Source organism: Phaenicophaeus curvirostris, chromosome 3 (assembly GCF_032191515.1).
Source record: "Phaenicophaeus curvirostris isolate KB17595 chromosome 3, BPBGC_Pcur_1.0, whole genome shotgun sequence".
NCBI lineage: Eukaryota > Metazoa > Chordata > Aves > Cuculiformes > Cuculidae > Phaenicophaeus > Phaenicophaeus curvirostris.
Window position 1 is genome coordinate 55,416,647 of NC_091394.1, and position 12,858 is coordinate 55,429,504.

A 12,858-nucleotide genomic window follows, 5' to 3' on the forward strand; every position below is an offset into this window, starting at 1 on the left:
CTACAGAAGAGGACACGATATCTTGCCGTTTCTCCACTGTTGTTGCCCTCCTTGTTGCCCTTTCTGTTAAGTCCAAGTCCATAAATGTAAAGAGAGTTTACTTCCTTGGAGGCATATAAACGGGTAAACAAAGAAGGAAGCTCCTCACCGGGGACAGCATCTGATACAGTGACAGCTCCAGGAGAGAAAGACCCCTTTGGCAGAGAAGGATCCCTTGCAAATATGTCAGGTGGCAAATGTCCCTGCCTGTTGCCTGGTTGGTGTCAGAGAGAATGGTGAGCCCAAGATATTCAGGAGATCTTCTCTACACAATGCTGCTCCTCTGCTGTAAACAAACATTGTTACTTCCTAATAATTAAGTGCTCCTAGTTTAAGCAGTAGATAACCTTCTCCAAAAGGATGCAAATAATTGAAGAAAATGTTCCAAATATCTTAGATATTCTGGCATGGATAGCAAGCTGGAAGAGAGTTAGAGAATATGAGACAGCTTAATGTCCCTTGTGCAAACCCAAAAATACAGATGGGGGATCAGTGTAAGGTCTGTGTGGAGATGTGATTGTATCTGCATTGCAGCAGCATAGCTTATTTGCTGTAAGTTGATAAATGTACGATCTCTGTACACTCACAGAGTTTGTGGTATGTTTGTACCTGTGCTCTGCCCTTGCCCTCATGCTGTGTGTCGTGTGAGGAAGGTCACTTGTGTAACTGCCTGAGCTGTACAGGAAGCTATGCTCTCTTTTTGTCATTCTCCTTTTTCATGTCCTCGTTAGCAAAACCAGTTTGTTCCACTGGGCATTGGCCCTCCTGTGACCACAGAGAGTTTGTCATCTTGTATGATAGAGGGCAGACAAGGTCTCCCTGATCCAGGGAGTGATCAATTTGCTGTGAAGTCTCTTTCATACCTAAGAAGTGTTGCTTTGTATGTTGTAATGTTCTCACTGTTAAAAACAAAACACAGAACAAACCCAACCTCTGAGCTCAACCTTCTCCTTGTATGGACTCAGCAATGAAGCCATGTAAGTCAGGAGGTTCATTTATGTCAAAGACCAGCACATTTGTGTTTCTGGTCTTTTCATTAGTTTGGAAAACACAACTACAGATAGCAGCATCTTTTTAATCTGCCAGCTTATTACCTGAATTGTGAACCACAAGCTTTATTCCACAAGATCCAGTCTGAGAATTTACGGTGTTGGTCCAAAGGCATCCCTGTGAACACTGAAGCATAGATGATACCTGGAACTTTATGAAAAAACATAGTAAGAAGTTGTCTGCCTACTGTCTGAGTACTTACGGATCTGGAGAAGCACTAGGGAAATGCAGAAATAAGCGAGCTTAAGCAGAAGTGAGCTAAAAGCAGAACTGAAGAGTTTCTGTGACCCCTTGAAGAGAAGAAGCATATTGCGATGTGCTTTAGTCCTGTACCAGAGTATGTAATTTCCTTCTCATAAACAGTTGAGTTTAGAAGTTAATATTACTTTTAGCAAGTTTTGGACTTCATTTTTTAGAGCTGTTTCAAAAACAGTGGCTTTTGAAATTGGAGGAACAGACATCTTGTTCTTGGAGACAGTGTGGGGTTAAAATCCAGATCTCTGCTTCAGCTACACAGAACAGAGAACTAGGACAAGATAACTGAGAAACGCATGCCTCTTCATGCTGGTTATCTGTAGCTATTTCCCCTCCCTTGGCTATTTTCTTGGCCTCTCCCTCAGATCTTCCTGCCTGTCTTGCAAGGATGCCATATCAGCTGACAAGACAGCCACTGAACTGCTGTGAAGTACAGTTTTGCATGCTAAAGCTGAAAAGTCTGCAGCATTTTACCGTAATATGCTGGTCTCTTAATTTTATGTTTGTTTCTAAATTAAAAGTAGGAAAATTGCAAAATAAATAAGTAAAACCTGTAACTAAACAAGCAGCTGTGTAAGAAGGAGACCATCCTCTGGACCTGTTCTTAAGATAACAAAATCTTGCCTGTTTCTCTGTGTCTGATACTTGCTGACATTCCTGAAAGCAGTTACACTCAGCTGTTAGAGAAAAGCAAGAAATGAAAATGCTAGCAGCAAAACTTTTTTAAAAAAGTCTATCAGTTAACATAGTTAAAAGCTATTCTTTAGAAGCTGTTGTTCTGGTATGTGTGTCCTTCCCACGCTAGCATTTACCCCAGTTCCCCTGAATTTTATCATGTAGCAAGCTGTTCGTGGCAAAGGATTAAATACGACTTACTTGTCACTAAATGTGATATATCCCTTCCCTCCCTCTCCACCCTGCAGCAGAAAAGATGGAGATTTAATTAGACCAAATCAAAACCAGCTTTGAGGAAACAAATATGATTTCAAATTCTTTTCATAATCATGCAATGGTTTAAATTATATTTCTTAATGAATCTTTTTAATATATAACATATAACACTGGAAAACATTTTAAACCTGATTTTATTGGTCTTTTTGAAGGGCATTGGGACTCTTTAGTCTGATAGACAGTCTGTGGCCTCCAGTAGTGCCTGTAAAAGTTCCTGGACAAAGTCAAGGCTCTGAAATGGTAAGTCTTGTTATTATGGAAATTTATTTTTTCACTCCAAAGTACGGTTTTGTTGGTAGAGTAATTGTGTTTATTTCAGGAATCAAGATTATCTCCCTCTCTTTAGCTAATGGGCTTTATTTTACCAGTCCTGGCAGTCTCCTAGGCTAACTTGAAGCCCTCTGGATCAGCAGCATCTTTCCAAAATGATGCAAATAGCCCCCTCTTAATCCTCTAGACCTAGAATGGTGGGATGTCCAGATAGATCATTACTTTTCTTGCTGGAGAAAAGGTATATTAGATTGCATGGAGACAGCTAGGAAATCTATATACAAGGATGTTAACTCATTCTGTGAAGCAGTTTCCAGCATTAGATTTAGAAGCACTTCCCTGAAGATTAACTTCTGTGAAGACAGACTGACCGCCAGAATCAGGTCTTCTGCTAGTTAGGATGATGTTGACTGACCTAGTCTCACATGAATCATAGAATCATAGAATAACCAGGTTGGAAGAGACCCACCGGATCATCAAGTCCAACCGTTCCTATCAAACACTAAACCATGCCCCTTAGCACCTCATCCACCCGTGCCTTAAACACCTCCAGGGAAGGTGACTCAACCACCTCCTGGGCAGCCTGTTCCAGCGCCAAATGACCCTTTCTGTAAAGAATTTTTTCCTAATGTTCAGCCTAAATCTCCCCTGGCGGAGCTTGAGGCCATTCCCTCTTGTCCTGTCCCCCGTCACTTGGGAGAAGAGGCCAGCACCCTCCTCTCTACAACCTCCTTCCAGGTAGTTGTACAGAGCAATGAGGTCTCCCCTCAGCCTCCTCTTCTCCAGGCTAAACAACCCCAGCTCTCTCAGCTGCTCCTCATAAGGCCTGTTCTCCAGCCCCTTCACCAGCTTTGTTGCTCTTCTCTGAACTCGCTCCAGAGCCTCAACATCCTTCTTGTGGTGAGGGGCCCAGAACTGAACACAGGATTCGAGGAGCGGTCTCACCAGTGCCGAGTACAGAGGGAGAATAACCTCCCTGGACCTGCTGGTCACACCGTTTCTGATACAAGCCAAGACGCCATTGGCCTTCTTGGCCACCTGGGCACACTGCTGGCTCATGTTCAGTTGGCTGTCAACCAACACCCCCAGGACCCTCTCCTCCAGGCAGCTTTCTAGACAGACTTCTCCTAGTCTGTAGCACTGCACAGGGTTGTTGTGCCCCAAGTGCAGGACCTGGCATTTGGCCTTGTTAAACCTCATCCCATTGGACTCTGCCCAGTGGTCCAGCCTGTTCAGATCCCTTTGCAGAGCCTCCCTACCCTCCAGCAGATCAACACTTCCACCCAGCTTAGCGTCGTCCGCAAACTTACTAAGGGTGCACTCGATGCCTTCATCCAGGTCATTGATAAAGACATTGAACAGGGCTGGACCCAGCACTGAGCCCTGGGGAACCCCACTTGTCACTGGCCTCCAGCCGGAGTAAACTCCATTTACCACCACTCTCTGGGCCCGGCCATCCAACCAGTTTTCCACCCAGGAGAGTGTGCGCCCGTCCAGGCCAGAGGCTGACAGTTTCCTAAGCAGAATGCTGTGAGAAACTGTGTCAAAAGCTTTACTGAAGTCCTAGAAGATACATCCACAGCCTTTCCCTCATCCAGCAGCCGAGTCACTTTGTCATAGAAGGCGATCAGGTTAGTTTGGCAAGACCTGCCTTTTGTGAACCCGTGTTGACTGGGCCTGATCACCCGGTTCTCTTGCATGTGCTTCATGATAGCACTCAAGATCACCTGTTCCATGACTTTCCCTGGCACTGAGGTCAGACTGACGGGCCTGTAGTTCCCTGGGTCCTCCCTGCGACCCTTCTTGTAGATGGGCACTACATCAGCCAGCCTCCAGTCCAGTGGGACTTCCCCAGTCTTCCAGGACTGTTGGAAGATGATGGAAAGGGGTTTGGCCAGCACATCCGCCAGCTCCTTCAATACCCTTGGATGAATCCCATCCGGCCCCATAGACTTGTGGGTGTCTAGTCGGGCTAGCAAGGCTCTGACCACCTCCTCTTGGATCATGGGAGCCTCATTTTGCTCCTCTAGCTCCTGGGTTTGTACGCAGACGGAACGACTTTCTTTACAATTAAAGACTGAGGCAAAGAAGGCATTAAGTACGTCAGCCTTTTCCTCATCCCCTGTCACTGTTGTTCCTTCTGCGTCCAATAGGGACTGTATGGTCTCCTAGTCCTCCTTTTATTATTTATATATTTATAGAAGGATTTTTTGTTTCACAGACTTTGCCAATCTGATTTCTAGTTGAGCCTTAGCCCTTCTGATTTTTTCTCTACAAAATCTCACTTCCCTCCTGTAGTCCACCCAAGAGGCCTGTCCCCTCTTCCAGAGCCCATAAACATTTCTTTTTTTCTTGATATCACTCAAGATCTCTCTGTTCAACCAAGCTGGTTTTCTCCCCTGCCGGCTTTTTTTCCAGAACATGGGGATGGCTTTCTCCTGAGCTGCTAGGATTTCGTTTTTGAAGAGCTCCCAGCCCTCATGGGCTCCCTTGCCCTTAAGTACTGTCTCCCATGAGACTTTGCCAACCAGCCTTCTGAAGAGATCAAAGTCTGCCCTCTGGAAATTTAATGCTACTGCCCTACTAACCACCCTCTTCACTTCACCTAGAACAGAAAACCCTGTCATCTCATGATCGCTTTGTCCTAGGCGTCCACCTACTGCCACATCCCCCACAAGGCCTTCTCTGTTCTCAAACAGCAGGTCCAGGAGGGCACCCTCCCTTGTTGGTTCATTCACCAGCTGTGCAAGGAAGTTGTCTTCCACGCACTCCAGGAACCTCCTAGACTGCTTTCTTTCTGCTCTATTGTACTTCCAGCAGATATCAGGCAGATTGAAGTCTCCCACAAGAACAAGAGGCATTGGTCTAGAGATTAACCCCAGCTGTTTATAGAAGAGCTCATCAGCTGCTTCTCCCTGGCTGGGTGGCCTGTAACAGACTCCCATTACAAAATCTGCCTTCTGGTGGGCTCCTCTGATTTTAACCCACAGGCACTCAATCTCCTCATTGCCACAGTCCATCTCAACGGTGTCCAAGTCCTCCCTTACAAAGAGGGCTACCCCGCCTCCTCTCCTACCCTTCCTATCCCGCCTGAAGGGTTTGTACCCCAAAGACATTCAAAGGATGAACAGAAAAATTATCTGCTAGAAACTTATGGATTTTTCTGCGATTTTAGGGGGTGCAGAGGTATTAAAATTGATTTGAAGTATTTTGCTATACATTTGCAAATCTGAAATTGCATCTTTAATTTTCCTTTTATTAGCTTATGTATTCAAAGAGGAGTTCTGTCATATCATGTGTCATTTTAGTAATAAGAGAGCATTTGAGAAGCTTTGGGCTAACTAAGTACTTGTGCTGTACGGCTGTTCTTGTATAGCTGTCCTTTTGGGAAGAAGTTTGTGATATTAAAACTTTGTGTTAGAGCCTATGGGAGTCAATCAGCGTGCAAATTCTAGAAGAAAAAGCTGGAAATGGAACAACTTTCAAAACCACAGGACATTAAAGGTGGCTATTGCTAGTTATTTCTAAAGTCTGCCAATCTTTTCTCTGCAATGTAGAGTGTTCTTTGCATGGTGCAGGAGTTTATGATGAAGAATAAAAAGTTCAGACCTTGGATATGTATATAAAAACAAAACTGAAACTGAGCAAAATGTTTGTTCTCTCCCTTTCATCTAAATGTTTTTGAAATCTCAGAGGAATGGATATTTTTGTGTATTAAAATACAGCGGACAACAGAATGAGAATATCCATGGATGGAGCAGAGCTCTTAAGCATTGTTTAGCGTTGTTATGACTTTCATTTGTTCTCAATTTTCGTTATTCTATTAGCCATCTAAAAATGGAGGAAACTTTCCATAACCATGTAATTTACACTTCTGTCATGGGTTTGAAATGCTAACTCATTCCAGAGAGGATCAAGATATGCTGCAGGTTTTTCACTAAGTGGAGGTTATTTTCAGTTGGGATACATTTTTCTTGATACAAACAGTATAGTTTTATGGAAGCAGTTTCATACATATAGATACATTAATAATATTGCCAGCACACTGATAATATTCTTGGGAAGAGATCTTTGGAACCAATTTCTTTTGAGCCATATGTACATTCAAATACCTTTTTTAGTGCTCTCAGAGGCAAACCAAATTTCAGTTGATGTCTTCTGCTTTTTTTTCTCCTTATGCAGATTTTTTTAATGGATGGGCAGATGTCTTTAATAGAATCGTATTTCTTTTATTAAATTAAATAATAACTTTAAATTTATAACTTTTTAACTTTAAATTTATAACTTCTTATTTTATTTAAATAATAACTTTAAATTAAATTAAATAACTTTATTAACAACAAACATTGCTAGAAGAATACTTTACCATATCTGCAATAAAAATTATTTTCTAGCATTGTCTTTTATTTCCCGAGAAGCCTTTCTAGTTTAGGACCTCTTTAAGTGGTGATTGATAAAGTTGTTACATCACAGTACTTTTAAGGGGAAAGAAAAATCTGGCATAGCACAAAGAGAGCAGTTCTTGTAGCTGTTGCACTCCTGTTCTTCATTATCTCCTTGCGCTGTCCTGGATTTAATTTGGCAGCTTTAAAAGTTCGTCAGCTGTTTAGTATCACAAGAACCCACCCACATGCAAAAGTCCCCAAATCTCAGAAAAGTTACAGATGTAATCAGAGCACTCCTTCCACATAATAAAAAAATGCTAAACCAACAACAAGCACTAGTCCCAGTGTTTGCCAATTGTGCCAAATCATGAGATGTTTCTGTGACAAGGATCAATGTCAGGTTATGGAAAGAATTAAACACAAGCTGATTTGGGCACTGGAACAGGCTGCCCAGGAAGGTGGTTGAGTCATCTTCCCTGGAGGTGTTTAAAAGATGGGTGGATGAGGTGCTGAGGGGCATGGTTTAGTGATTGATAGGTATGGTTGGACTCGATGATCCAGTGGGTCTTTTCCAACCTTGTGGTTCTGTGATTTCACTTGTAACTTGTGAATGTTGTTTTTTTACCTCCACTTCTACTTCAGAGAGTTGTTGTTATTAACCATATGATTTTGTTTACCCATCCCTCTTAAAATGTAAATTGTATGGTTCATTTTGGCTATTATCATAAAACCCAACTGACCAAATTAAAATGCCTTTTTTAAGGTCGTGTTTCTTTTCCTTCCTTTTAATAGACAACAACTGAACTTCCTCCTCCCAGCTTCTGTTATATTCTTACTGTTCAGTCTGGTGAAATACATGTGGAAGTGGACAAGGAAGAACAGATTTCTAATTTGTACCAGCCACCAGCTGTTCATGGGCTAAAGGAAATTCTTCAGGTAATGTGCTTTACAAGTCGGATAACAAATACTTTGTACCACTGGATTTCTGGTATCACGTTGGCCTTATTCCCTGTTTTTGCGCTATTTTCAGATGGATGGTTGTAATGAACGTTGCAGCTTTTGGGCGCAAGTGCTGTATCTGAGGCTGCAGGTAATCTTTTCACTTAGCAATGAATTGAACATGAAGTCAACTTAATTTTTATGTGAAGAAGGCAGTGTTTATCTTGTTTAGGGAAAACCCCCAAACTTTCTTGGATATGAGCAGAATTATCACCAGGTCTAAAATGCTTGTGAATGGGTTATATGAACTGCATCTCCACTTTTAATACCATCCAGTCTAGAAAGTGAATTATTTCTGAATAAATTGCTGTCTCATCCCAGGTATGACTTCACCTTGGCTTGCAGGAAGTTCTCCGAGGTTCGATTTGTAGCTAAATGCTATCATTAGATACATAACAAAAAATTCTCAGTCAGTTGACTGTCTGGGAATAGAATTTAACAGATGATGGTTATATAAAAATAGAATTCAGCTCTTTGCATACAAGTATGTGGACTATTTTTGTTCACAATAGAAGCACCTCAAGCAAATTCAGCGTTTATTGTTCAGTCAGTAGAAAGGAGGAACTTTTAGGTAAATACATCTGCCATCCATACTATGTTTGCAAGCTTATAGTTATGTTTTATTTATTCGTTTCTGAATGCCGCTACAATTTTATTTCAAAATGTTGCTAACTCCTTCAACAGTTAAAGGAATTTTTTGTTGTTGACTTCAGTCTTCAATAGTAAGGAAAGTTCTACATCCCCAGGAGTTAGAGGAGCAGAACAAAGCTCCCATGATCCAAGAGGAGGTAGTTAGAGATTTGCTTGGCCAAATAGACATTCACAAGTCTATGGGACTGGATGGGATCCACCTGAGGATATTGAGGGAGCTGGCAGACATGCTTGCCAAACCCTTTTCTATTATCTACCATCAGGCCTGGCTGACTGGGGAAGTTCCACTGGACTGGAGGCTGGCTGATGTTGTGCCCATCTACAAGAAGGGTCGCAGGGAGGATCCAGGGAACTACAGGCCTGTCAGTCTGACCTCAGTGCCAGGGAAAGTCATGGAGCAGGTGATCTTGAGTGCTATCATGGAGCACATGCAAGAGAACCGGGTGATCAGGCCCAGTCAACATGGGTTCACAAAAGGCAGGTCTTGCCAAACTAACTTGATCGCCTTCTATGACAAAGTGACTCGGTTGCTGGATGAGGGAAAGGCTGTGGATGTGGTTTTCTTGGACTTCAGTTTCTCACAGCATTCTGCTTAGGAAACTGTCAGCCTCTGGCCTGGACAGGCGCACACTCTCCTGGGTGGAAAACTGGTTGGATGGCCGGGCCCAGAGAGTGGTGGTAAATGGAGTTTACTCCGGCTGGAGGCCAGTGACAAGTGGGGTTCCCCAGGGCTCAGTGCTGGGTCCAGCCCTGTTCAATGTCTTTATCAATGACCTGGATGAAGGCATTGAGTGCACCCTTAGCAAGTTTGTGGACGACACTAAGCTGGGTGGAAGTGTTGATCTGCTGGAGGGTAGGGAGGCTCTGCAAAGGGATCTGAACAGGCTGGACCGCTGGGCAGAGTCCAATGGGATGAGGTTTAACAAGGCCAAATGCCGGGTCCTGCACTTGGGGCACAACAACGCTATGCAGTGCTACAGACTAGGAGAAGTCTGTCTAGAAAGCTGCCTGGAGGAGAGGGACCTGGGTGTGTTGGTTGACAGCCGACTGAACATGAGCCAGTAGTGTGCCCAGGTGGCCAAGAAGGCCAATGGCATCTTGGCTTGTATCAGAAACGGTGTGACCAGCAGGTCCAGGGAGGTTATTCTCCCTCTGTACTCAGCACTGGTGAGACCGCTCCTCGAATCCTGTGTTCAGTTCTGGGCCCCTTGCTACAAGAAGGATGTTGAGGCTCTGGAGCGAGTCCAGAGAAGAGCAACAAAGCTGGTGAAGGGGCTGGAGAACAGGCCTTATGAGGAGCAGCTGAGAGAGCTGGGGTTGTTTAGCCTGGAGAAGAGGAGGCTGAGGGGAGACCTCATTGCTCTGTACAACTACCTGGAAGGAGGTTGTAGAGAGGAGGGTGCTGACCTCTTCTCCCAAGTGATAGGATGGGGGGAATGGCCTCAAGCTGCACCAGGGGAGGTTCAGACTGGATATCAGAAAGAAATTTTTCACGGAAAGCGTCATTGGGCACTGGAACAGGCTGCCCAGGGAGGTGGTTGAGTCACTATCCCTGGAGGTATTTAAAAGATGAGTAGACGAGATGCTCAGGGCAATGGTTTAGTGGCAGATAGGAACGGTTGAACTCGATGATCCAGGAGGTCTTTTCCAACCTGGTGATTCTATTAGTTTTTACCGGCAACTGGATCCTCAGTGCAGCCAGCACTGAATTCTGGTGGAGAATAATTTGCAAACGTCCGTCAGCTCCACAACAAGAAATGAAGTGTGAATCAAAGCATATAAACCAAAGACACAGAAATTCCACAACGGGCAGCAAAATAGTTGGAGATGCTTCCCTCCAGTGCAAGACATAAACTTAATTTAGGTCTTGACTTTTTGCTTCAAAAGCCAGTGAGTTATGATTTATTTTTTTTTTAGGCAGGGAGTACTAAGCGTGAATTTAACAGAGCATTTGCAAATGTGAAATTAGGGCTAGCATGACAAGATCTTTAGGGTGCTAACAGAAAGATGAACACTTACATACGTAAATGTCTATTCCAAATATATTCTATTAAAAAATAAAATTGCAGACTAGTGGTATCCTAGCCAAACATTTTTGCACTCAGATGTCTACATCTCAGATGCTGTGGTGCATCAGTATCCTTGTGTAGAAGCACTTCATCACTAAATTAGAGGAAAGATGAAGCATGCAGAAACAGATGTGATTCTGAAAATGGAAGCTTGTCTAGCAGAAAAAAAACCCCTGTTATTTCTTCTTGCTACTACAAGGTTTATTAGCCGTCTTTTTTTTCTTAAGTGAACGACATGACTGCTTATAAACTTTTTGGAAGTAATGTTGGAAAAGCAATAGAAAATATTCTTCTGGATAACGCTTCTGGATAACTGCTTTAGGAATGTATTTACCTGCTCCTAGTGTATTGCTTGCCTAATCCTTCCAGCAGAAGGTCACAAACAGCAGCTTGTTTACTGCAGTTGTCCTTGCCAAGAGGACACATCCTTCATGTGCAAAATCGTCAAGTCATAATATGTGAGAAAAGGGCTATGATTTGGTTTATTTTGCAAATTTATTATTATTAGAGGATCTGCTATGTGGGGTAATTGAAATGTACTTTAAAAATAGTATTTATGCTGTGTAGCTACAGTATCGTGACATACTTCATGTGTATAAAGGAGGAATGGAAATATGCTTTTATTATTACTCAAACTCTGTACTGTGGTACAGAAGGAAATATATTCCATCTGTGCTTAAGGAGCTGTCCTTCCTTGTAACTCAGTCCTGCTGCTATTTGTCTGTTTTGTCCTCTCTGTTCAGAACAAATTGTCACACATAGCAAGATGATGATTTTATACTGACTTGTGATTTTTTTGCTGTTATTATTATTTACTTTTTGGATGATTCTTCTGAAAGCCAGCTTTTAGTAATTCTCATGGGACGGCTGAAAAAATTCTGTCTTTGAAGCTGTACTAATGCTATCTTCACAGAGGAGGTACTCAAATGTACATAGTTACTAGGCAAAGAAACATCAATGCAATAGGCAGCATATACTGTATTAAGGTATAACCATAATATCTGAGTTATGTGTTATCCCAGTCATTATTTACAATGCTCTAAGAGCTGCTAGTTTGAACAAAAAGTTAGTTTTAGTGTGTTTAGGGGTTTCAAGGTTTGGATTCAACCAAAGACAAAAAGTTGGGGCTTTTAATCATTGCCTTATGCTAGAGACATGCAAGTTCAAGAATAAAATGTTTATGTGATATGCATGTCTCCAGTCACTGTAGTATTTAGTTTTCATTTAAATGTTTAAAGTATGAATTTTCAGTCAGCAGGCTAATGAAAAATAGTAACAAAAACTTTTAAATTAAGAAAGTAATTAAGTATTACATATTTTAAAATATTAGAAACTTAGAATTCACAAGTTGCTTGGACTGGTAAACATGAAAAGTGCTTTGTTATTAAACCCATTTTTTTCTAAAGCATGGGAAAATTACATACACACACAAATAGCACAAAAATTGTTAGAAAAAAAAGAAGAAATGCAGGAATCGTCAAATGGTAACCCATCTGATTTTGTTAAAGACCTTGGAATAAGCAGTGATATGTATGCAATGTCTGTCTAGTTTGTCTTGTACATCATCCTTCTGTGAAAAATTGAACTGTTTTTGCAGTAGTTATTTTCATGTATGAAGGCTTAGATGAAATGTAGGTATTTTGGTCCTGACGTCAGTATTTGTGATATACTTTAATTTAGTCACGCTGATATTTTTATACCTGTCTTAGGCCGAAAACTTACATTGTTACTATAGATTCCTATGTCTCTTATTTATGAGTTGCCTATTTCCCTATTTCTATGCATCATTCAAATATTTAAGAGATCTTTGTTCAATTGAAATAAAACCTCCAGCTTTGTAACTAGCAGTAGCTATTAGCCAAGGATTGGAAGTAGCTGTTAACTGATGACTGGTGCTCTTGAGAATCAAATAACAGTACAAGGAAAATCTGCTCACTTACTTAGGAATAATATTCATAGTAGCAATTGCCTTTCCTTTTTTTAAAAAGGTGAAAAAGTCTTTGTGCATAAAACCAGCCCATTAGCTATATATATATATAAAAAAATATAGTTGATGTAAATATGTAATATATAGTTCATATAGTAGATTTCTTTTTAATAAACCGTGTTTTAGAATCTTTTGTATAGTCCAAGTGAGCTATGATAAAGCATGATATCTGATAGAGGAATAGCCAAGATTCCAGAGGATC

At 41.7% G+C, this 12,858-nt stretch overlaps 1 protein-coding gene across 1 annotated transcript in view; it reads left to right on the forward strand.

The window, feature by feature from the left end:
- The window catches only part of SPIDR (scaffold protein involved in DNA repair), a 216,721-nt gene that overhangs the window by 192,145 nt on the left and 11,718 nt on the right, over window positions 1–12,858 (forward strand). Inside the window, exons 12-14 of the mRNA XM_069854054.1 lie at window positions 2,448–2,535; window positions 7,743–7,886; window positions 7,981–8,040. Of these exons, the coding sequence (XP_069710155.1) occupies window positions 2,448–2,535; window positions 7,743–7,886; window positions 7,981–8,040 (292 nt within the window). The remainder of the gene's footprint in view (window positions 1–2,447; window positions 2,536–7,742; window positions 7,887–7,980; window positions 8,041–12,858) is intronic.